This window comes from Fundulus heteroclitus, unplaced genomic scaffold (assembly GCF_011125445.2).
Source record: "Fundulus heteroclitus isolate FHET01 unplaced genomic scaffold, MU-UCD_Fhet_4.1 scaffold_36, whole genome shotgun sequence".
In the NCBI taxonomy this organism is placed as follows: Eukaryota; Metazoa; Chordata; class Actinopteri; order Cyprinodontiformes; family Fundulidae; genus Fundulus; species Fundulus heteroclitus.
Genome location: NW_023396770.1, coordinates 4,387,168 through 4,413,168, shown reverse-complemented (window position 1 = coordinate 4,413,168; position 26,001 = coordinate 4,387,168). Strand labels below are relative to the sequence as shown.

The window sequence follows — 26,001 nt, the reverse complement described above, 5'->3', positions numbered from 1 at the left end:
TGCACTGGACTTCAGTGGCTGAGGCGGTTGGAAAACATCTGAGGTGTGACTGGGAAATTTGGTTTCAAAGAAGGGTGTGATTAATGTTTGGCTGTGGGCAGGAGATGAGGATGCCGATCTTCTTCCTGAACTGAACCTGTTAAAGAACGTGTTCAGCTCATTTGTTCTGTCCAGTAATCTTCCTCTCTGACTACACATCTCTTATATTTTTCTGTTAGAGTTTGCTCTTCCTGCACTGCTCTTTGCTTTTTTAATGTTGACTTATTAAATGCCCCGCCTCCTCTTACACTTTGTACTTTGCTTTTAACAACCAGTAATCTAGGTTAATAATGTTACTGGTGCACCACAACAGACACAGTGTGTGTAGCAGTCATGGGAGCAGTGGATGTGCTTTTCCAGTCTCTCAGCCCAGCTTCTGTTTTAGGGGCTGTGGTGTTTCTGCTGATCGGGTATCACTTTCTTCTCTTTGTATTTAGGCCTCAGGAGCCCAACCAGGGACCACCAGGACCAAAGCCCTTACCCATACTTGGAAACATGCTGCAGCTGGATGTTAAGCGACTTGACCAAGCATTCCTAAAGGTGAGGCAGAACTGATCTTACAATGTTCTCATCAGTACCGCACACAGTCTTTGCCATTTAGCTGCCTTTTTGCATTACTATAAATAGTTTTTATATTTGCACAAGAACAACGTAGAAACTGTAGCACTAAAAGTTGTTTATGTTAAAGGACTTAGGGTATGCAACTAATAACCCACTTACAAATTAAACCGGTTTTTAATTTTATTTCACACTTAAATGTTTCAGCTCATCAAATCTAATGCCACAATATCTACAAAGAAAACCTGAGAAATTACAACAGGCAGTTTAAAAAAAGATAATTTAAGTTATTAAGGAGAAAGAACTGTATGGAATCATCCTGGCCTCATGTTGTTATAGCATTGTGTATACTGGCCATTAAGCGCTGCATGTCATACTGGCCTCAGATACATGTGTCATGATTTGGGTTTTGTTATGGTTTATATTTGTTCTTTGATTAATTAGTTCACGCACCTGCCTTAAGTTCAGTTTCTGTTTTGGGTTTCTTGTTTGGTTTATATTATAGCTTGTGTTCTGTTAAGTCTTAGTTTTAGGTTCTGTATCAGTTTTGGAATAGTTTGGGTTTTATTGTGGTTTGATTTGGTTTTATGTTATAAGTTTATCTGGCCTGCTCCGATCATTTCCGTTACCAGTCTTAATTCAGATCACCTGCCAGCATTCTTCCACCCTGTCACTCCCTTTCTCCAGTCACCATCGTATCAGCTTCAATTTACACCTAAGCACTTCCCTGTTCCTGATTAGCTCCACCTATGCCAGTAAGTTAGTTAGTTTCACTCCATTCACCTGATCACTCCCTTACTTATACCTGCCTCTGCCCACTGCAATCTGCCATATCATTGTTTTTTTTTTTCCATGCCTATGGGTGAGTTTTGCCAGCATATCCTGTTCCCTGTATTGTTTCTCCTGCCTTATCTGACTGCCAGCTTTTTTGCCTTAGACTGTTTATTACCACAGGCTTTGTTTTTGTCCTGCCCTTCATTTTTGCCTGCCTGTCTTGGTTCCTGCTCACATCTATTTTTGAAAATAAACCTTCTTAAAACGTACCTTTGGTCTGGTCGAATACTGGGTCCTCTGTCTCTGGTTCATGACAACATGCAAATAAATCCATGCCTACTGGACCATCTGTTAATATCTTCTATGAGGGGTTTTTTGGTCATTGTATTATTTATTTTCTTTGTTAATGATCTTCTTAATTTGTCTGTTTTGAAAAAGTAAATAAAAAATTAATGACTACAAATGCAATAAAGCTAATTCGTTTTACTGAACTCTTAAAGGACAAAATATATTTATTATTGTCTTTGTTCCATCATACAAACCTTGCTTTCTCAGCTTTCCAAGACGTATGGATCTGTGTTCACTGTCTACCTGGGATCAAAGAAAGTGGTCGTCCTGACAGGATATAAGACAATCAAAGAAGCACTTGTCAGCTATGCAGACGTGTTCGGAGAACGGGACGTACCCACAGTGGCTAAAGACACAAACCTACATCACGGTACCGAACGTTTACAATTACAAACACTTGATGCTATGAATAGAAAATTTAGTTGACCTATTTACTTTAACTGTTTCTGACAGGCATTGCTTGGGCCAACGGTGATTCCTGGAAAGAAATGCGTCGCTTTGCTTTGACAAAACTGAAGGACTTTGGGATGGGAAAGAAAGCATGTGAGGAGAAAATCATTGAGGAATCTCAGCTCCTCATTCAGGAGTTCAAGAAGTTTAAAGGTGACAATGGTTGAAAAGAATATAAGTATTGTAGGGGAGCACAAATATTTATCTTCTTGGTAAAGGGATGGTTTTAGTTTCGTGGGTGATATGGAGAGGTTTTGTTGAATATCTTACCTGCCACACAAAGAGGAAACAGCATTTTAACATTCCATTTATTTCGTTGTGATTTACTTCGTCCAAGCTGAGGGATGGTGAAGCTACAGGTGAATAAGTCAAAATGTTCAGTATATTAACCCACACAATTCATTAGACCATCCCACAGCATACTACAAAAATAGTAGCTTGGCTCGTTCTCTGATCTAGAAGGTGGAGGGGTGTGAAGTACTTTGCAATTAAAGAGATCTCACCAAAACGAGTTTCTCTTGGATGCAACTCAGAACCTCAGGGGGAAGTACGCACCGCTTCCCTCTCCTCCGGCGTTTCGCTGCGTGAGCAAAGGTGAGCGCACCTTTGACCAGAATGTCCAAAATTTCCACATCAATAGTGGATGGAGCAACGATGTAGCAGTGATCCAGCAGCTCTGTTCTCCTGACCTGGAATCCTTCATCATAAACTGTAAGCCTTTTTATTCACCCCGCGAGTTTGCTTCATTCATTCTGGTCGGTGTTTACATCACGCCGAATGCAAACGTGCAGGTCGCACAGCGCACGCTCGCAGACCAGATACTGAATCTGGACTCTTTAGTTATTGTCCTTGGTGACTTTAACAAAGGAAACCTCACTCATGAACTTCCTAAATATAAACAGTTTATTAAATGCTCTACCAGAGAGGAGAACATTCTGGATCACTGCTACACCACAGTCAGAGATGCTTATCACGCTGTCCCCCATGATGCACTGGGCCAATCTGACCACGTCATGGTTCACTTGATTCCTGCTTACAGGCAGAAACTAAAGCTCTGTAAACCCGTAGTGAGGACATCAAAAATGTGGACCAATGAGGCAGTGGAGGATCTCCAGGCGTGCTTGGATTCTACTGACTGAGATGTTTTCAGAGCTGCTTCAGACAGTCTGGATGAGTTCACAGAGGCTGTGACATCATTCATCAGCTTCTGCGAGAACTGCTGTGCTGTGTTTTATCACGAACCAGGGTGAGTTACAATAACGACAAACCCTGGTTCACAGCCAAACTCAGAAGGCTAAGGCTGGACAAAGAAGATGCCTTCAGGAGTGGGGACAAATGCAGATTCAGAGATGCAAAATACAAGTTTAGCAAGGCGGTGAAAGAGGCTAAACGGCTGTACTCTGAAAAGCTGCAAAACCAGTTTTCAGCCAACGACTCTGCTTCTGTCTGGAAAGGTCTCAGGCACATAACAAATTACAAGCCTATGCCCCCCACTCCATGAATGACCGACAGTTAGCTAACGACCTGAACAACTTCTACTGTCGTTTCGAAAGACAAGGGGACAGTCCTGCATCCACCCCCCACGACACCACCCAACAGATCACCTCCACCTCCACCTCAGTGACAACTCTTTCCATACACGAGAGAGATGTTAACAAACTCTTTAGAAAACAGAACCCCCAGAAAGCTGCTGGACCAGACTCTGTCTCTCCATCCACCCTGAAGCACTGCACTGATCAGCTGTCTCCAGTGTTCAGACATTTTTAACACCTCACTGGCGACATGCCACGTGCCAGCCTGCTCCAAATCCTCCACTATTATCCCTGTTCCCAAGAAGCCAAGAACCACAGGACTTAATGACTTTAGACCCGTCACTCTGACCTCTGTGCTTATGAAGTCCTTTTAGCGCCTTGTGCTTTCACACCTTAAAGAAATCACCGATCCCCTCCTGGACCCCCACAGTTTGCCTACAGAGCCAACAGGTCTGCAGACGACGCTGTCTTAGCCGGCCGACGGGGTTTGCGCACCGCCGGCCGCCACCACAGATGCTGTCACGCATTTTTCTGTTGGGGAACTGTCATCTCCCAGGACCTAAAGTGGGAGCTGAACATAAACTCCCTTACCAAGAAAGCCCAGCAAAGGATGTACTTCCTACGGCAGCTGAAGAAATTCAACCTGCCAAGGACAATGATGGTGCAGTTCTACTCCTCCATCACTGAGTCCATTCTCACCTCCTCCATCACCATCTGGTACGCTGGTGCCACCGCTAAGGACCAGGGCAGACTGCAGCGTGTCATCCGGTCTGCAGAGAAGGTGATTGGCTGCAATCTTCCATCTCTCCAGGACCTGTACGCCTCCAGGACTCTGAGGCACGCAGGGAAGATTGTGGCTGATCCCTTCACCCCAGTCACAGACTATTTCAGTCACTTCCCTCTGTCAGGAGGCTGCGGTCCATCAGGACCAGAACCTCACGCCACAAGAACAGTTTTTTCCATCTGCTACCGGTCTTATGAACCAGGCCAAGAGCCGCCTGTAACACTTGACACCGTCTCTCTCCCCCATTCAGGACTCACAAGCTTCTGCGTTACATTAACGCACAGTTTACTGAGTGTATACAGCTTCTGTATATATATTCTTTTTACTTCTTATTTTACTGTATTCTTATTTTTTGTCTGCACTATCAACACCAAGTCAAGTTCCTTGTAAGTGCAAACCTACTTGGCAATTAAACTTGATTCTGATTCTGTAAAAGTGGGGCTGTTGGGCAACTAGGAGCTCAGACTAAAGCATTGCAGTTCCACTTTATATAAACCCAACTAAATTATTTAAATGTGAAAAGCAATATATGTCCCCTTTAATTCTAGTATTAAACCAAGCAGAACTGCAAGTCTGCAGAAAGATCCACTCTTAAGCCTTAAAACGGACTTTGTTTGGTACAATAAAAATAATACCTTGTCTTCTGTATAAGACCAGTGATGATAAAGTACCTTGTTGAAAAGCTTTCAGCTATTTGTGTTTAAAAACACATCTTTTAATGAGTAAATGTATGCAGACTCCTTCATGACAACTTAATTTGAGATTACTTTGAGTGCCATCTACTGCAGTTAACTTACCTACTGCTCAGAACTGCCTCTTGCAATCTTTCTGTAAATCAAGAACATTTTCTCCCTTATAAATAAGGTAAATGAATAAGTGAAAGATCTCTCCTTTGTTTTGCAGGTGAAGCCTTTGACATGTCTTTACATGTAAACTATGCTGTTTGCAATATAATCAGCTCCATGGTGTACGGGAACAGATTTGATTATAACGATCCAGACTTCAAAACAATTGTAAATCGAACAAACCGAGGCATTCAGCTGTTGGGCTCACCAGCAATACAGGTGTGATCATACTGTGTTGATTTTAAAAAGTAACTTTTCAAGCTGTCGGTCTGAGCACAATACCTAACATGTAAACAATTAACTGTTAATAATCTGTTTATCATCAGCTGTACAACTTGTTCCCAAGGATTGGCAAATTGGTGTTCTTTGCCAGGAGGAAAATTAGCAATGTCTTTGCTGCTAATAAACAACATCACCTGATGCTCCTGGACCGTTTGAAACAGACCCTCAGTCCACAGATGTGCAGAGGAGTTGCAGATGCCTTCCTCGTCTGTCAGAAGCAACACATGGTAAGGAACTTTATTACCTTCCAGAGATAATATTAGGTGCTTCACTATCATTTATTTTATCATTACCAGTAGAACTGCAGTCTTACCATACCATATATATTTATAAAGCACATGACAAAAACAACGGTTAACAAAGTGCAGTACTGAAGATAACTAAAATTAAAGAGAGATAGACAAAAAGAACACATTCAAGTTAAAATGAACAAACAATATAGTTGAAAGCAGTAAAAAATAAAATAATTAAAAATTTTAAATGTGTTTTAAGAAGAATCTTAAGCTATGAAAGAGAGGAGGCCTGTCTGACATCCGATGGCATATGATTACCCCATATGTCCCAAACAGAGCAGTTTTTAGAGCGAAGTGCTCTGTTTGGAACATTTGGGGTAATCAGATTATTTATTTATGATGGAGCTTCTATTTGTGAGAAGGAGAAGCTAAACGTAAGCTAAAATAGCAGACAGAAATTATCTTTCATTGTAATTATCATCAGAACTCTTGCTGCAGCGATTTGGATCAGGTAGAGGCTTTTAACTGTATTTGTGGACTTCCTGATTGAAAAGAATTGAAATAGACCAGCCTTGAAGTAACAATGCCTGTGGAACAGCCATGTCTGGAACAGTGAGGCCTTTTCTGCTGACTAGGTCTTTGTCTTGAGTTGTTTGGGTTGTTTTCTTAAATTAGCCAAGGAAAGGAAATCCAATCTGGCACCACTGCTTTATGGACCTCACTGGGGGCGGCATCTTTGGCCAAGGCTCCACACTCTCCTTCTTCTGCTCTGAGGTAGTCCCAGAGTCCAATAAGGCAACAACCTTGGTCCTTCACAAAAGTGCCCTGTTTGTACTTTCTCCAGCAGCGGGGATAGGCCCATCCTGCTGTTGACTTGTTGCTTGCTGATTAGTCAGTTTTTGCAGCATAACCATATCCGGTCTTCCTGCCCTCAGACGTGATGACTTTATGGACAGCTTTGCCAAGTTTGGTTAGAGTTCACCTCCTTGGACTTAGGACATATATGGGACAGTTTACTAAACCAATGCTTTCAGCCTCTGTGGTCCTGTGTTTTTTTTTCTTACGATTTTACATCATGCTTTTCTGCATAATACCTGTTTATCTGCAGGAATCTGGGATCACGGACAGTCACTACCACAATGACAACCTGCTGGTGACAGTCATGAACCTGTTTTCAGCCGGCACTGAGACAACATCGACTACACTCAGATGGGCGCTCCTATTTATGGCTAAATATCCCAAAATACAAGGTTAGATTTTGGATAAATAGCCCAGCGTGCTGCAGGTCTTCTGGTTTCTGCAGATTAAAGCATGGATTATTGTACCTTTGCCATTTGTTGACTTTAATCTTCCAGACCAGGTCCAGGAGGAGCTGAGGAGTGTCATTGGAGGTCGTCAGGTGCAGGTTGAGGACAGACAGAACCTGCCTTTTGCAGACGCTGTTATCCATGAGACACAGAGAGTAACCAGCATTGTTCCTTTGGCAATTCCTCATAGAACAAGTCAAGACATCACTTTTCAAGGACATTTTATTACGAAGGTAAGCATTCAGAGGGTAGATGGTCCATGGGATTGATTTGCCGTTAAATCTAAATAAAATGTAATAAAGAGCTAAAATGTACTTCCTAATATTTTCATACATAATCCAAAATATACAATGAAATAAATTGCTTGTTTCTTCCCTTGTGGTAATATAAAGAACGAGGAGGACCAGTTAGGTAAGAAGGATCATAAAAAGCAATAAAGATGATCGATGGGGAAGAAAATAAATTGTGTCAACAGAAGGATGAATATGAAGTGAGCTGCTGTAAACTCAGTGTTTCCACTGAACTCACTTTATATTTATGCAAACTAGGGTTGTTGTGATACAAAAATTTCAAACCCAGTATCCATACTAAGATAAATACTAAATATCACAGTCAATAATGCAGAATTGTTTTCAAAGGAACAGGATTACCCACGGTTAAGTGCAAAAAAATTATTTACAAATGACAAACTTAACTTTAAAGCAGGGGGACAATTTTTTGGAGGATTGAAATGAACAGAATGAAAAACAGTAGCCGACGTATATAAATGACCTAATAAATGTATCACTACAATATTGCTGTCTTTGATTTAAAAATACTTAAATATGTATGAAATAAATAGAGAAAATCATATGAAAGTCACATAAATTATAAAATGTGGTAAAGTAAACGAAGGATGTATTCACACATTTCACATTTGGTCCACTTTAAAGGGGCGAGAGTTTAAAGTGAAAGAAAACCTGGACCAGACTAAACAACTGGACCAAAACCCACTTCTTGAGGTGGTCTCAGTCCACTTCCAAAAAACACTCTTGTCTGATTCGCTTCTGGTGAAAAGACAAAACACCCCGATCCAAACCACGTACAGAAAACATGCTATATAAATAAATTCCATTTTAATTATATAGCACCATTAATGACCACATGTCATCTCAAGTTTCTTTCCAAAGTCAGACTCCATCAGATCCTCCAGGTTGGTGAGAAAGTTTCCTCTCTAAGGAAACCCAGCAGGTTGCATCAAGTCTCTCCAAGCAGCATTCACTCCTCCTGAAAGAGCGTAGAGCCACAGTGGACAGTCGTCTGCATTGTTGATGGCTTTGCAGCAATCCCTCATACTGAGCATGCATGAAGCGACAGTGGAGAGGAAAACTCCCCTTTAACAGGGAGGAGAACCTCCAGCAAAACCAGAACCAGGCTCAGTGTGAACGCTCATCTGAGGGTTAGGGAAAACAGAAGATAGACACAGAAAGGACAGAAGCACACATTTATCCACATCTTTGTCAGAGATGTCAATGGCAAATGATCTATCCCCCCAGGATGATGTCACAGCTAACAAAACATCAGACCAGGTGTACCTACTATGAAGACTTGGATTCCCAAGGTGAAGTGATATGACTATTGTGATATGGTACTACCTTGTGTGGAATGTTGTAAATATATATATATATATATATATATATATATATATATATATATATATATAAACAATGTGTGTATTCTGGAGCATGTAACAAAACTAATTTCCCCCTGGGATCATTAAAGTATGTCTGATTCTGAGGTACACCTGGTCTGGCGTTCTGTGACATCAGGGAAGGCAGATCATCCGCTATTACCATCTAACATAGAAAGTACGCCTGGATCAATGTGAGCTTCTGTGCTTTCTGTGTCTCTGCTCTGTCTTCTCTAAGCCCCAGTGGGTGGAGGCAGATGAGCGTTCACACTGAGCCTGGTTCTGGTTCTGCTGGAGGTTCTCCTCCCTGTTAAAGGGGAGTTTTCCTCTCCACTGTCGCTTCATGCATGCTCAGTATGAGGGATTGCTGCAAAGCCATCAACAATGCAGACGACTGTCCACTGTGGCTCTACGCTCTTTCAGGAGGAGTGAATGCTGCTTGGAGAGACTTGATGCAACCTGCTGGGATTCCTTAGAGAGGAAACTTTCTCACCAACCTGGAGGATCTGATGCAATCTGACTTTGGAAAGAACCTTGAGATGACATGTTGTGAATTGGTGCTATATAAATAAAAATGAGTTGAATTGCTTTAACCGTGATAATTAGATAGTTATGTCATTATCTCAAGAAAACTGATAAAAATGTGTGCGTGCGTGCAAACGCTCTCTGCTTCCACTGCTGCACAGACATATTTCTTTTAGCTTAATTTCCTCCCCAGGATGTCATCCAGTTCTGCAAAAGCCTATAACAGTCATTCATCTTATCAAGCATGGTAAAACAGGAAAACTTCCATTAAATTTGTATTGTATTCCAATTAGCATGACTTTGTGTTTTCCAGGGAACCACTGTAATTGCTGTCTTAACATCTGCTCTGCAAGATGAGAGCGAATGGAAGAAGCCAAACGTCTTTTTTCCCGGCCACTTCCTCAGCAAAGATGGGAAGTTCCTGAAGCGTGATGCGTTCTTGCCTTTTTCAGCAGGTTAGCTTGTTTTTCTTTTTCAAATGGACCCACAATCTACATGCAGTGGCTGAGGATCTCTTTCTGATAGGTCGCAGGATGTGTCCTGGAGAAAGTCTGGCCAGAATGGAGCTCTTCATCTTCTTCACCACCCTACTGCAGCATTTTCGTTTCACTCCTGCACCTGGAGTTAAAGAGGAGCAACTGGATCTATCTCCAAACATCGGTGCTACTCTCAGCCCTAAACCCCATAAACTGTGTGCTATTCCACTAATGTGAGCAAGATGTCATGGTGCAGCCCCGGTGGCTGGTACTGGGGGGCTCACTGAGTCATACATTCATACCCGGTATTCAGAGACGACAAAGAAACAGTGGAATTAATTTATGTTTGAAACTTTAGCACTTACCTCAACACTGGAATAAACATTCACGCTATTAGAGTAGTCACTGTTAAGCCTGAAGCAAATAGAAGGCTGAAAAAGTGTGCCCCCTTGAAAACATGCATGGCTGCCATTTAATTTATTTCTCGGGCCACATCTGCCCTGGTGTCAAAAGAATTTCTGCAATGTCAAAAAAAAGTTGAGGTGATCCATGTTATTATACAGGAATTAATAAAAAAATATTGAAATCTTCTAAATCATCAGCTTTAGAGGACTAGATCGAAGGCCTAAATTGAAGCCTGCATTGTTTGCTATGTTGCCATTTTATTTTCTTCCTTTACAGAATCAAATCACTCTTATAATAAAAAAAAATATATGGATAATGAAAGGAGAGTCAGTGATCATCATAATATGATGTGTTTTGATATTCTTAAGTACAAATAGCTCTTACAGCAGGAACTTTCTTCCAGCCTGGGGCAGGGAGGTAATGAGCGTTTCAAACCGTTCTGCCTGTTTCCAGCATTTAGTTAAGCCCCTGCCAAAAAGCTGCAAGACGACCTGCATAAATCAACCAACCAGCTCCTATCGGCCAAGAAGTAATAAAGCCTAACAGGTTAATGGCAGGAAGAATTCTATTGTGTGGCGCAAGCATTTACACATTCTAGTAAATTTTTTCCATATGTGTTTGAGGAGCCTATGTGTTAGGCTCAGAACAGGTGGACCCAGAATTCAAGGCAGACAAACCGTTCAAGTTTAACAGTTTATTAAGATCAGGTGCGGAGCGGGAGGCGTCAGCGTCTACAGCGGGATCCTCTGCAGAAGGAGACGGCAGGTTAGTGACCACGCTTATCTGAAGGTGTTTGCACACAAACGTGTCGGTCACTAACCTGGTCTTAATGTTCAGTTCAGTCCCAGTAGGCGGGTCGTCAATTCGCTGCGGCGGTTGCCGCTCATGAAGTCCCAGCGGCGGGTGTTTCGGAGGTCGGAGGACAGGCAGGAGATCAGAACCGTGAGAGCAAACGTGAGCAGGATGAGCCGTAGAGCGAAGCCGAAGTCGGGGACGTGGTCGAAGGTCGGAGCCAGGAGATCAGAGAGCCAGTGAGGTACCGAAGGATAATCCAGGACGGAGTCGGGTCACGGTTCCAAGTTCGGTACACGGGGCAGAGATCCAGCGGGTAGTCAGGACAGGCAGAGGTCAGATCGGGCAAACAGAATCAGACGGGAGTAAGCAGGCTCGGAGGTCGAAAGGCAAACAGGTCAGGATCAGGAATCAGAATTATAAACGCTGGAATAAGTCTCACACAAGGATCGAAATAAACTGGCACTGTTGCCTGGTCTTAGAGCTGGTTATATACTAGTGAGAGCAGGTGGAACAGATCTGAAGTGAGGAACGGGCGGAGCTAGAACAGGTGTGTGATATGAGAGATCAGACCAGGCAACAGTGCCGAAATCATGACACTATGGGGATAAGGAAGGCAGGGTTGGCTGGCAAAGGAAGCTCCTCCATCAGGCGGGAGGACCGTAGTCCACACTAAAGAGGTCTGTGAAGCCATTAACCAAAAAAAGGAAGACCTACTGCTGAGTTTGCATTCAAGGTTCCCTTCGTATAAGTGAATAAGGGAGAGTTAGTGTAGTTATTCTATTTTTATCATTTGATTATTAATTATAATTATTATTCATCCTGTTAAACCTACTAATCAATATTAATTAAAGTATAAACAATTCCAAAGGACATTCAGTTAGTCAGTTTCCCCACTGAGTTATTTGATGGTGTTTGGTTAATGAATTAGATTTTTACGGGTTGCCTTAGCCCAAATATTTTTTTTAATAAACATCCTTGGGACTTATTACTCCTAGTCTCTAAAATCTAGCTCAGATAAGTGCACGTTGTGAAATACAGGAATAGCCGCCGTCAACAAGAGTGGGTTGTGATAGTTGCTGCTTGGGCTGCACGGTGATACAGGGCAGTAGGCTAACAGAAGCTAGAGAAATATTTCTCGACACCAGATTAAATAGATTGTCTGAGAACTCTGTTCAGAGTAATAATTGGCAAACTTAAGCATCTCTGACCCATAAGATGTAGGGATAGTTTGAGTTAACCTCTCAGAGTAAGGTGTTAGAGGTTAGAGGACCTCAACTCAGACAACAAGAGTCTGTCAGGAAACTAAACGCCTAAAGAAATATACTAAACCCAACCCACTGAATCAAACTGACCTTTAAAGTATCGATACATAAGATATTCACTCCTGTCCCTCATGGGGTTGCGCGGGGTGCTGGTACCTATCTCCTGCATACGTAAGATATTTACCATAAAATCAACCAAAATCACTCTCATTTGTCACCTGGAATGGAAACAACATTCACTATAAAAATATCGGTCCTCTCCACCAACGATGTCTTAGTCCAGTTCTTCTCCTTTCAAACCTAGAGGTACGGTCCTGAATTGCTTCTGTTCAGAGTGTAGCCATTTTTTACTTCCTGGTTTCTGAGCCAATCATATGAGAGTTCCCGGGATTCCCAAAACAGAGCGCAGCATATTATTTTATTTTGGCAACAGAGCAGCAGCCTGTTAACATGGAAGCCAGTAAGAGAAGCGGACCAGAAATGGAACAGGATACAACGTTATATACATGTCCTGTGGAAGTAAAAATCCAGAGCAGCAATGGACCGTAAATGGCGGGTCTCCATGAAAGCCACTGTGTATCTCTTGCTCCAAATTTGACTACTAATGCTTACTGCTCCTTTAACCTTCTGAGAGCTGCCCAGATGGCAGTAAGGCATCTAACATGGCAGCAACCTTGGAAGCATAGAGGCCCATGTTTGTACATTTTGCAAAGGTTTTGCATTTTAAACATTTTTTGTATAAAGCTTGGAACGCATTTGTTTTTTGTTGTTGTTTTTACACACAAACACATAGCAGCCTCCTAGTTGTGGTATTTCTTAATATGCTGCTCAAAGGTATGGTTGGGTCCTGTAGATTTATATAATGTGCTATAGGTCTATAGAGAGGCTGCTGGATCCAGAAGACAAGCAGATATCAAAGTGATGGTACAGAGTCTGGATATAAATACAGGAATATTGAAGGGATGGACACTAGATTGAAGCAAATAAAACCAGATTAAACTAACAGCAGCTAGCTGACAGCCTCCCCCCACCCAGGTGACTTTGCACCTTTCAAAGCTTATACCTGTATGTTTTCCATTTATACACACACACACACACACACACACACACACACACACACACGAAGAGTATGTGTCATATTGTATGACCACTAGGTGTCAGTGGAACGCTGATGCATCATGAGATTGTTTGTAGATCTTCTCAGAACCGAGAAAGGAAGAGCAGAAATGTTGTGTAATGTTTGCTTCAGGTAAAAGTACTCCAGTAAAGTTGTTAAGATGAATATAACCAGCCTTTCATTTACACCTGACAGCATAAGAAGGCTGTGTTTATATATATATATATATATATATATATATATATATATATATATATATATATATATATATATATATATATATACTTAGACTTAGACTTTAGACTTAGACTTTCTTTATTGTCATTTTGTAGCACAGAGTGCATACAGAACGAAATTTCTTTTTTTCATACAGCTCAGAAAGATTGCAGTAACTCTACAGGATACCTTGCAGTGAATTTACAGTACAGGATAAGAAAAATGCAGTGGTAAATCACAGTCAAATACAGGATAACTTTCAATTAACTTTCGGATAAAGTGCAGCAGTGAGCAGTAGGCAGATTGAAATGTAAAGACAATGTAAGCAATGTAAACAAATATGCAGTAAGGTGCAGCAGTGATTTAACAATAGACAGTTGCATTGTAAACAGTTTTGCAGTACGTTTCCGGAAAAAGTGCAGCAGCGATATTGAAGGATACATACAAATGTGCAAATTAGCGGGTCGAGTGTGGTACACAGTCCGTTTTTATACTTCAGCAGTTCAACAGTCTGATGGCAGCAGGGAAAAAGCTTTTGCAGAACCTGGTGGACCTGCAACGGATGCTGTGGAACCTCTTTCCAGAGGGCAGCAGGGAGAACAGTCCATGGTGGGGGTGTGAGGGGTCCCTGATGATGTTACGGGCTCGAGACACACAGCGCTGCGATGAAATGTCTTTAATGGAGGGAAGAGGAGCCCCGATGATCCCTTCTGCTGTCCTCACCACTCTCCTCACGTTCTTCCAGTCGGAGGCACTGCAGCCTCCACACCACACAGAGAGACAGCTGGTCAGAATACTCTCTATGGTGCTTCTGTAAAAGGTCGTGAGAATGGGCGGGGGCAGGCGGGCTCTCCTCATCCTCCGCAGAAAGTACAGTCGCTTCTGTGCCCTCTTCACCAGTGACATGGTGTTCATAGTCCAGCTGAGGTTGTCCGTGATGTGCACCCCCAGGAACTTGGTGCTGCTGACCACCTCCACAGCTGAGCTGTTGATGAGCAGTGGAGCATGGTGAGGCCGGTTTTTCCTGAAGTCGACGATGATCTCCTTCGTCTTCTCCACGTTCAGGATCAGGCTGTTGTCTCTGCACCAGCCCACCAGCTGCTCCACCTCCTCTCTGTAGTCCTGGTCGTTGTCGTTATATATATATATATATGTTACATTTACAGATTTTATAACATCAAAAGGAAACAAGAATATATGCAATATTATTTTTTACCTTGAGGAATAATATTGTCAAGGGATCAATAATGACCTGATAGCTGACAAAGCAGTCAAATATGCTTTTAACATAATCGAAACGACTTCCCTTCTTAAGGAATATTTTATAAATTTAATGCTTTGCGTAGCTGAATTTGGCCAACCCCAAAAAGTTTATCTGACTCATGCAGATGGACATGAATTCTGTTTTTCAGTTTATAAAGAGGTTTCAGCAGAATGCAAAAAGCACAGGAAATGAGATGGCAAATTTAAAAGCCTTTCCACCTCTAATACGAGTAAAGCTAAACAGCCCACTTCCTTTTAGCAGGTTCAATAAAGAAGTGGATGTTATAAAATAGTTTGTTTCCTGATTTAGTTTATCGTGATCCAGTGATGGAGCTGTAGAGTGTGTTGGGATCAACGTCCTCTTTAATCCTGACAGCAGAATAGGTCACAGGTTCTACGTCCACTTTGACCTGCAGCACACAAACCAAAAGGCTTTACATGATTCAGACCTTTAAAACATTAGATTTATTAAGCCATTGTTTTCACCGCCATCACTGGATGTCAATACAAATACTCTCCAACTGTAACATTTGTAAAATTCAGCATGATGCAAGTGGCATTCGGTCATCCTAAGGATGTAACAGCTTGCAGTAGTATAGCTTGTAAATGGTGTAAAATAATAAATTAATCTTTGCACTTGTCTGCCATACAGCAACAATAAAACTCAAACGACATACTTCCTGTATCCCAAATATACAGGAATTACAAATATTTGTGAAAAATTAACTGAAGATTTACTCTATATTAAAACAGCTCAATGGGTCACCCACCTTTTTCGTATGACAGGCCTTTGACTTAGCATGGTCAACAGTGACATAGGTCGGCTCATATTGGACCTCCTCCTGACATTAAAACAAAAGGTACAGCTTTACTTTGCTTTTAGAGACAAATGGATACCCATAAAAAAAATCTAACGTGTAATGCTTTTCTGCCATTTTGGGTTTTTCCTCCATACAAATGTAATTTATTTTGAATAAAAAAATAATTTGTACATTTCATCACTTAAAATACATACATAGATTGCCCAGCGTGGATTCATATAAAAATGTGAAGGAAAGATGGACAAATGTTTCACCACTACAATGTTTTGTATTAGGATTAAGTGTATTAGAACCACAGGAAATACAGAAAAACGAGCTCTATAAAAGAAGAGGAAAATCAAGAATACCAATAGGATAAGTCAGAAAAATCATATAGAAACACTTTAAAAGTTGGAAGTTTCAAGTTCAGATTAATTGTTGCTACTGCACATTTAAAAAATGGTGAAATTTGTAGAAATATAACCATTTGTTTCCAGTTCTAACACCTAGTGCTGTACAACCTCAATCTGTAAGACTATTACTTTACCGTCTGAATGCCAAGAATTAAGACAAATACAGGTTCAGCATATATATTATGTAGTAATAGTATGTATCCTGGATACTGAGCACAACAATCTAGCTGAAAAACTTCATGTGTTTCTGACTGGGAACTAGAATATAATCAACTAGAGTGCAACAACGTTCACAGATCTGAGCTCCCACTTCAGACACAAACCAAATGCTACGTAAGTAGCAACCATTACAAGACCGGGTCATCAGTTCTCCGTAGATAAATGCAGATTTATGCATCAAAAAGCCATTTAAAGCCACTTTTTGATCATCCTGTTCCGCAATTATGTTCTTTTGGAGTCAGTTTACCATTAATGGTGTAATTCCTTGTTTAATTTATGCCACAGGTCACTGCGAAACAACAGTCACCAGACACGTTTGGTTATGAATTATGAAAGGAAAATTTCTTCATTCTTTAATTGGTCAAGAAAACAGAAGGCACACAAGGTAAATGGTAGATGGACTGAACATATATAGCACCTTTCCTGTCATGCTGACCACCCACAGCGCTGTACACTAGAGCCACATTCACCCAATCACTCCCACTAACGCGCACACATACATACACGAGACGCTGCTCAGTAGGCAACACATATTACCTTCTGTTAGGTCACATGCTTGTTTCAAAAGGTAAGTTTATAGCATTATGAAAAAATAAATCCAACAATACTTACATGTTGATGGGTGTGATGGGTTGGGTTGTGAATATCTGCAACAAAATAATACATTTTAATGGGTTTTATTAAAAGATAAATTAAATCCACATTTTGATAGTTGGTCAGCAGTAATATATTTATTTTCATAAATACCTATGTAATGTTGCTGACAATGGGAGACTTCTTGTGTTATATTTCTAGTTAAAAGACTTTCATTTTTTTACTTTAAGATCAGTCTCACGTTTTGGGTTCAAAGTAATATTGAGTTGCATTTATCTTTAAGTGCAATAATGCAACTGCCTGAGTTCGCACAAAGGAAAACAAATGCAGATTTTTATTTAATAACTACAACCAACATCCTACGCAGTAAGCTTATCCTTAAAACGTTTAACTATTTAATAACTTCTACTGCAAAATATCAGACCATGACAAGAGTGGGATCTTTCATCTTTTTGCAATCACTCTTGATGGTCTGGAGTCCAAATGAGTATACAGAGTAAGTTATTTGGTATAGGCAACCAGATTTTTATTTCAAAGACTTCAAGCTCCGCAGTGCTCCAGATACCAAGGACCTTCGGATGAAAAACAGATCCACAGGATCACAGATCCTCAACGTTGTTCTTTTCTATAGCCTCCAAGAGTGTCTTATCAAACTTAGTCTACGCTCACATTGCAGGGCTTGACACTCAATTCCGATATTTTGCTCAATTCATTTTTTTAAATTTTTTTGAGGTGGCCGTTCAAACTACTATTAAATGCGATTGGCATCATGCTGCTGTCGGAACGGTTCAATACCGTAAAGCGACCCACATGGAGAACGTACTGTAGATGTCACTGTAGCACTTTGTTTATGGATGTAATGATGGACGCCGCAATGTATAGCTTGATTTTCAAGTTGTTAAGCAACGAGAGCCAACAATATTGTTGTAAATGTCCCTTTTGTGTTTATGAGATAAATCTGTAATACCTATAAAGTACAGTAGAGGGAAGACCTGTAGCCTGGATGGGAAAGAGCTGTGAACAGGATGTCCCACAATTAGACAATTTGTAGAGTAGATGAGTATAATAACAATTATAGTACTACTTCTACTCTAATACGTTAGGTAGTTTTATATCCTGTACTTTTATACTTATAATTGGGTAAAAGGTTTGTATTGATACCTATACTTCTACAGAAATATTTTTAAATCCTAGTATCTATACTTCTACTTGAGTAGTAGATGTGAATACTTTTGATACCCTTGCTGTTAAATAGCATAAAACAAAGTATTTCAGTATGCAATCACGTATTCATACAGCAATATGCAACGTGTCTGTCTGTTAAAGACCATACATTTATGAAATATGTTGTTTAACAATGTATTTCAGCATTATAACATGTTTTTTTTCATGTGTGACAGCGTCCTGTATCATAACCACATCTTTGCCATTTGTAACAAACCAAGCCGTGTGAAAATAAGGTAAAATTCAATAAGTTCTGATTTATTTTAGTTGGGTAAACAGCTTCCTCAGTACAAATAAATACACTGGGGTCACAGAGAGACCCGTCCAAGATGGCGGCTGCGCTGAAACGTCAGCTCCAGTAGGCAGCGTTAGTCCATGGTGCGTATACTTATATAATGTCTATGATCTCACATGTGAGAGGAACTCGCCTTTATTTGTAATGAATATGGACTTTTCCTGCATATCAGACGGCTCTCCATGAGGTTCATCAGCAGCACATTTCTGGACTTTTTAACGGCATAAACACCTTGGACACAGCCCTTGGATAGCAGAGCGAGGTACAAGTTATTTTGTTTGTGAAGTTTGTAGTTTATGTAAAGTATTTGTTTGTGTCAGGAAAAGCAACTAAGTACACGTATTTTATATTTTCTCCTTAGTTTTCACGGTGTATTTTTGGTACACTCCAGATGTATCTGGTTTTAAATTGATTACATGGAAAAACCACTGCACCCGTGGAAGCTCTCCTTTTCTTCTTTGGTCTGAGGGACCGCTGCAATTGTTACAACATAATAACAACACGAAGAAAGCTGAGAGAAAAGAGAGCACAACTAATAGCAATGGCCTTTTGCCGAGCACTGACAGCAACTTCTGTAGAGAAGTCTGTTTGGATGCGCAGTCGGAACCAGGAGTGGTGGGATTGTGACGTGATCCTCTTCACTGACACAGAGTTTGTTTTATAACTTCAGAATGTCAAGGAACACATTTGACTTAATCTGTCAGCGCCTATCTGTCCAGACATAGCTCTCATCTCAGACGACCTATTACCTGTAAGTAAGCATGTTGGTGTTGGGCTGTACTGGCTGGTTACCGGTGCGTGTTACTGTACCATAGCCAACCTGTTTGCAATGACTAAGTCCACCATTTGCTATACTATCCATGCAAAGCAGTCTGTTATGTTCTCATGCCTGAGTACATTAGACAATGTAACAGGTAGACAATCGGCAAGAAGTCACAGAAGACTGCAAACTGAGATGGAGTTTCCCACAATGTGTTGGAGTTATAGACGGGAGTCTGATTCCGATCATTGCTCCCGAAGACAACCATGCTGACTATTTCTACCACAAAGGGTGGTACTCTGTTATTCTGGAGTACCACCCTTTGTGGAGTTGTTGACCATCAGTTCTGGTTAGTTCAATTCAAAATGCATTTTAAAACATCAATAACTATGTGTTAATAATGACAAAGTGAGATGAAATCAGAAAGCTTATACGGCCGATTGGAAGAAAATTGACTTGTAGTTGTTTTCTTTTAAGACCACATTTTGTGTTCTTCTCACTTATGTAATAAAAAATGAACTAAACCTTGGATAAAATGAATCACTGATCTGAATACTTCCATCACAATAACTGATGTAATCATTTTCCATGCAAATTGCTGGCTCTGACTCATATCCATCTGTGTGGCGGAACTATGTTAAATACTGCTCTAACAAATGCAGAGCTGCTTTAAAAATCATTATTAGATTTGTTTTTGAAGCACCATGAAAAAGACGGATATTTATCGGTTTTGGGTCGCATTTTCCTGCATTGTTAACATAGCTGGACTCGGGAAACAGTTTCAGTTAATGATCCATTTCTATTAACCAAACTTTTCTCAGCATGCTCCCCAAACATACTTGTTAACATATAGTAGCATAGCTGTAGTTATATGGAGACTTGGTGACCCCAAACTCTCAGATTTTTCACTTGCCCGGCCATCCTTCTCACTGTGGCGGATAACTAGATAAACGGATGTCCTCCAAATCAGCATTGCCACTTATTTATAGATATGGGCATATTTAGTTCAGGTTAGCACGTGTCCTCACTCTGTCAAGCCATATTTATATGACTTGACAAATAGTTTATTCAAGAATTTAAACAGGAAGTCAGGGATCAGTATTTAAAACCTTCACATTTTTCTAATAAAATTAACAAAGGGGCCCCGGGGTGGTACCAGTGATTTAGTGTGAACCAATACTAAATGTAGGTTTTTATAGACGTTTAGTAATAATAATGGTAATTGTACTTGTTATCTTTGTATCATCCTTTGGGACTCTGGTTCTCCTCCTGCTTTTAATGAAAATGGCAGTAAGGAAGGCCACCACCACCACCACCATGACCGCGACGATGATGATGATATGTTGGTCAGAAACTGGATCTGTGATCAGAAGATTAAACATGGAAAAACACGTAAATTATGTAATACAAAACATGTAAACCCATTTTCAAAACCAGCTGACGTGAGAATCTCAAAACGTGACCTACCTCTTAAGACTAATGTCGAATTATATTCTATCTTCATGCTGTTTCCCTCAAAATACTTGCAGGTGTATCTTCTGCTGCCTTCACTGTGATGCTTCTCAGTGAGTAAGGAACTACAGCCTTCCTGTCCTCTGCACTTCTGAGTGAGCAGCACAGTTTCCCTTTCATCCACCCACTGGAGACTGTCATTTGAAATGAATTGGTGTTTCCACAGGGAACATTCCAACGTACACGCTCCACCCTTTGTTGGATCGCCACACGGTGAAGATGGATAAACTGAAAGATAACCAGAGATAACAGAGGTCTCGGCCTGTTGAGTTAAAGTGAGGAACATTGACCAGAAAGCTCAAGGTTATGTGAGCACAGACCCGTTAAGGACCGTCTTTAAATGACAAATGTAATATTCATTAGAAACTGGCCAATCAGTTTTAAGGTTATTAACACTGTAAACACCTGTGCATTCTCAGTCAGATTTATTTGATTGTGTTACGTGGCTGCAGGTTGTACAGCAAAACCTTAAGGCAGGCCTGCTTTCCTATCAGGAGCACCACTGTCTACGCTTGAGGGCTTTATGTTCAGTGTCTCCTTTTACGCCTGGGATCAAATGAGCTGGGACAGCAACTGCGGGGTTCCCTGCTGAATCCCCTGAATGCCTTTCCCTTTAAGGTGTAAAGGGCCTTTTGATACCTGATGACAGAAACAACTCCCAAATACAGACAATATTGAATAGAACGATTGTGCTTCAAGATGCCATTCAAATGAAAACACTCACCGGTCAAAATGTTTAGAAGGACGTGTCCATCAGAGCTGCTGTTACCCCCATGCTGACACTTGTAAAGGCCAGCGTCCTCAGCAGCGATACTGGTGATGATCAGAGAACAGTTACTGTCCACTTTCAGCCGGTCAGCTTCTTTTAGAACTTTTCCATTCTTAACCTTGGGCACATCCACTGTATTTATATCTGAGTTGTAAAGCCAGCTGATGTTGGAACATGGGGATAGAGATGACCGACTGTTACAAGCCAAAGTAACATTATCTCCGGCTGTATGATAGAAAGTTCCTGTACTCACACCTGCTAAAGAGAAACAGACAATTAGAGATGTCTCACTACTTTAAACAGAGATATAATATTTTGTACAACTAGAACTTGCTATATTAAAGTATTTGTAATGGGGGTGCTGTAAACTTAAGTTACAAAATAAAAAATAATTAATACATCCATTCTCTCATTATGTGTGTCTGACTTTTGATATTTCAGAATTCTCTTTCCTTTTTCTGTTTTTTTTTTGCCATTTTTTTTTCATGCAGGGCTCATTTTACTGTTTTAATGCCAAGGGATGCTAGACTAATGAGTCTGTGTAACCTTTTGGCGTCCATGTTACTTCTGGTTAGTCTTTAAACGGTTACTAAAAGATGCTCCACCGGACCAATCAGTCATTCTGTTGTGTCTCATACATGTGGAAAATGAAAGAGTCAAAAAACAGCAACAATAAAACAGGAGAGCATGAGATAGTAAAATAATTTATATATTTTTTTTCCACCAGGCTTTCGCTCCTTTGCTGGAGGAAAAAAAGCAGATAAAGAAATTTGGACTGGACTGACAAGAAATGGAAATCCAGCTGCTGGCAAATAACAATGGACAGATTTATGTTCAAGTAATTTATTTTTGTGCGATAATCTCCAATATCTAGTGCACTCCCCAAAATAATTGTATCCACTGCTTTCACTGCAAGACTGACAGGACGCATTGAGACGTTGCATAAGTGTAACAAACTACTGGCCTGGAGCCACTGTGTGTGAATAAGACACCAGAACACCAGAAGTATGAGGTAAAAATATAGAAATGTATTAATACTTGTATATATATATATATATATATATATATATATATATATATATATATATATATATATATATATATATGATGATAATTAAGGATCAAAGCAAAAGAAAAACCCTGATGTCACCAAAGATGTCTCAATAAGCAACAAGTCTGTCTGCAGTTCAGTGAGTGTACATTTCAAGTTAAATATGGGACATTGGGGGAGGGGGGGTCCATAGAGGGGAACGTGGGTACGATAGCTCCTAAAACACGCCATTAACGAGAGGAAGAAAAAAAGGCTGACCTAAATAAGGTCACACAAAAAACACAAATTAGCATTCATAATTTAACAGTTTTCTACTGCTGTCACAAGCAAATAAATACAAAAGTGTTTTTTATAAATAAAAATAAATATTGCTATATTTGATAAGGTGACTGTGTACATTTACAGTAATCATTCCTTCAGGTAGTAAAGGTAAATTCAAAATAAAGGAACTATAAGTAAGATATTTCCTGTAATATCAACCTAAATCCTTCCCTGTAAATAATCTATCCTCTCCATCAACAATGTATTAGTCAAGACTTTCTGCTTTCAAACCTAGAGGTACGGTTCGGAACTACTTTGGTTGAGATTGTAGCCCGTGTTTACTTCCTGGTTCCTGAGGCAATCGTATGAAAGTTCCCAGAATTCCCAAAGCAGAGCTAGCATTTGATATTCTATTTTGGCAAAAGAGCAGCAGTCTTCTAACATGCAAGCCAGTAACAAAAGCCGACCAAAAGTAGAAGAGAACACAAAATCATATATATATACCTACCGTGTGTAAGTAGAAAAACTCAATGGCATTGCAACAGTGCACCATTGAGTAAATGGCTGGTCTCTGTGAAAGACGTTGTATATGTCTTGTTTGAATGTTAACCACTGTCATTCTTACTTATATCACCTTTAAGTTGCATGTTGATTTGTATAAAATTACACAGATATTAAAGACAATAAATATAAGTCAAATTATTATTAAATTATCATTATTAAATATTCAGAATTGATTGTTTATGATGCACACAATCAATAGAGTTCAAGCCAATTCAATACTTCCATAGGCCAATTGGGCATCAACATGAAAAAGGTAGAAAAAAAAAATCAAATAATGGTGTTCATTCAATGTTAGGAGTGTATACACATCGCTAGCTTAGCATTAGCATAATGGTGTTATGAATTTCCATGAATACAACACAAAGTACATGGAGAAAATGACTCAAATCCGTGTGGTTGAGTTGGAAGTCACAGTTGAGTCAATCGGTTGAGTTATTTCAGGAAGCTGAGTGAGCGCTAAGATTAGAAACTGTACTTGTAAGTCTGGTGAGAAACAACGCATGGTTTTAACGAAGGGATGTGTGAACGCGTTGAGCAAACAACAAAAGTGTAAAAGTCTATCATATTTTTGTCCAATGACACTAACTAAATTATATATTATTGTACCATTTAAGTTACGTGCCTGAGCAATTTCTCAGTTATCCGGTTCATCGCAACAGCAAAGTAGGCTTAAGTCAGTTCAGTTCTTTCTGAAAACATTTCAACACCTATCCAGGAATCCTTTAAGTTACCCTTTTCTTTTACAGCACACAAGGAATCCAACACTTTGCCTTCTGTTGGTCTTAGCACTGCATGAAAAGTGGAATTTTCTCACGTTATTGGTTGAGTAAATTGCTGTGGAAGTTCTGGTTAACTGCTGTGTTTAGCAGTTTACTGTTGTCCTGGAAAACTGTTGATACTGCCGTGAACCCTGTTGCCTCCCTGACCCCCCTCTCCTCAGGTTTAGGGGAGGCTTTCACATGTAAAGAAAGTTGCTGTGAGCCATATAGATGCAACTCAAGTAGTCAGCACTGGTCTTGGTAAATACTTTCTGAAACCTGAAATATCTGATCAACCCGCTAAACTATCACTTCAGAACTCATCATTTCTATGATTTTAAATTAACCAATAACAAAAAAGAGATTTAATTCTTACCTCCAAAATGAAGAATAAAAAGTAGAATAAACTCCTGTCCCCTCATTTCCTGTCCTTCTAACAGCCGTTGAATACTGATAACTTTGACTCTGCTGCAGATCTTCAAATGTTGGTTTCATTTCCCCTTTTTCTTTCTAGTGAAAAATTACATCAGAGCAACATGCACAATTTTCCATTACTTATGAAAAATAGACAGAAACGTGAGAATGCAATGGGATGTTGGTCATTCTTCTTAGTTCAACTTTAATTATAAAAGTGATAAAGTCGTTTTTAAATGAACTCTTTCATCTTGTGCTTTTTGTCTCTTGATTTCAGTTTTTTTTTCAATCATGTCCTTTCAGTACCTTAATAAACTATAATATTTAACTGAAGTACATTCAAAAAATACTTTGTGTCAAATCAATTACATCAAACTCAACCCTAATAAATCAGAAACAATACTAAATTTGTATGTAAAAGTACAATCCTGCTTATACTGGACCCGATCTCATCCTTTAATTGAGTAAATCACGGTTACTAAGCTGAGGTATTGGGTCGGTATATCAACATTTAACAACTTTTAGACTGATCCTTTTCTGTACCCCAAGGTTCTCTTGAAGTCCTTGTCTCTAAAGTACATGCTCCGCAAAAGCACCTACAATCTGACGTGGATGCTTCTAAGTTTTTTAGAAGTAAGTCATAAGATAAGATAGACTTTATTGATCTCACAGTGGAGAAATTCACGTGTCACATCGGCTCAATAATCAAGTGAAGGTGCCAAAAGGAGGAAAAAGTGAATGAGATATATACAGTGTGTCCACATATATACAGTGGATGGGGAAAAAAGAAATAGAGTTTTAATGTGACTTACATACATATGGTGTCATGATTTGAAGGTGAACCTGAACACCACAGACAGAGATATGTTTTAAAAGAGTTTCTTGGATGAAGATTAGTAGTGGAAGCAGGAGACCAGAGACTGAACCGGACTGGACCCAGAGGATGTTGATGGCAGGAACAGGCAAGCAGGACGGAGCCGGAGCACGGTGGTAGCAGGATCAGCAGAAGGCAGATGGAGACGAAGGGAACTCGGGCTGGACAAGGAAAGGATGCGGTGGGCAGTAATGAGCAGAAGTTAACAGACGAACCGACAGGGAAGAGCTAATTGAGGGAGGTTTAAATAGTAAAGCTGACAGGTGACAGCTTGATTAAGGACGGCATGTGTAGGTGATTAGAAGGTGGAGTGGAGACTGGGGTGTATGGAGGGTGGAGAGTGCCAAGAATATGTCCATGGTGCAGAAGGCAAATCTGCACCATGACATATGGATTTGACGTTAAAGTGGTACCAGGTAAAGAACAACAATGAGGTAGTGAGATAACTTTAACAGCTGAAGTCTCTTATTTAACAGGATTATTGCACAGGTTATTGTACAGGGTATTAAATAGTATTGCACAATAGTTATTGCACAAGTTATTACAGTTACAGTGCAGCATTGTATAGTCTGGTAGCAGCAGGAATAAATGACCTGCGGTAGCGCTCCTTTTT

General features: G+C 40.1%; 3 protein-coding genes across 7 annotated transcripts in view; 2 read left to right on the top strand and 1 right to left on the bottom strand.

The window, feature by feature from the left end:
- The window catches only part of LOC105922413 (cytochrome P450 2K1), a 15,241-nt gene extending 4,733 nt beyond the window's left edge, over positions 1-10,508 (top strand). The window contains exons 1-9 of one of the 2 annotated variants that reach the window (XM_012858305.3): positions 358-579; positions 1,927-2,089; positions 2,173-2,322; positions 5,389-5,549; positions 5,657-5,839; positions 6,954-7,095; positions 7,201-7,385; positions 9,660-9,801; positions 9,872-10,508. In XM_012858305.3, the coding sequence (XP_012713759.2) occupies positions 373-579; positions 1,927-2,089; positions 2,173-2,322; positions 5,389-5,549; positions 5,657-5,839; positions 6,954-7,095; positions 7,201-7,385; positions 9,660-9,801; positions 9,872-10,059 (1,521 nt within the window). In that variant the 5' untranslated portion in view covers positions 358-372 and the 3' untranslated portion in view covers positions 10,060-10,508. Of the gene's footprint in view, positions 1-357; positions 580-1,926; positions 2,090-2,172; positions 2,323-5,388; positions 5,550-5,656; positions 5,840-6,953; positions 7,096-7,200; positions 7,386-9,659; positions 9,802-9,871 lie in introns of those variants that run through there. The other variant, XM_036130479.1, reaches the window with a different exon arrangement.
- Positions 1-26,001, top strand: part of LOC110368380 — a 718,672-nt gene that overhangs the window by 415,201 nt on the left and 277,470 nt on the right. The window lies entirely within an intron of this gene.
- LOC105937459 lies at positions 14,776-25,823 on the bottom strand. Of its 3 annotated transcripts, none has more exons than XM_036130494.1 (8): positions 25,327-25,823; positions 24,477-24,610; positions 21,422-21,724; positions 20,653-20,925; positions 20,414-20,545; positions 16,925-16,959; positions 15,651-15,722; positions 14,776-15,290 (listed from the first exon to the last, which is right to left on the bottom strand). In XM_036130494.1, the coding sequence occupies exons 2-8, from the start codon at positions 24,520-24,522 to the stop codon at positions 15,192-15,194; spliced, it is 960 nt and encodes a 319-aa protein (XP_035986387.1). In that variant the 5' UTR covers positions 24,523-24,610; positions 25,327-25,823; the 3' UTR covers positions 14,776-15,191. The 3 variants fall into 3 exon arrangements, with proteins under 3 accessions (XP_035986387.1, XP_035986389.1, XP_035986388.1); XM_036130496.1 differs by having other exon boundaries at positions 21,422-21,721; XM_036130495.1 differs by lacking the exon at positions 25,327-25,823 and having other exon boundaries at positions 24,477-25,203.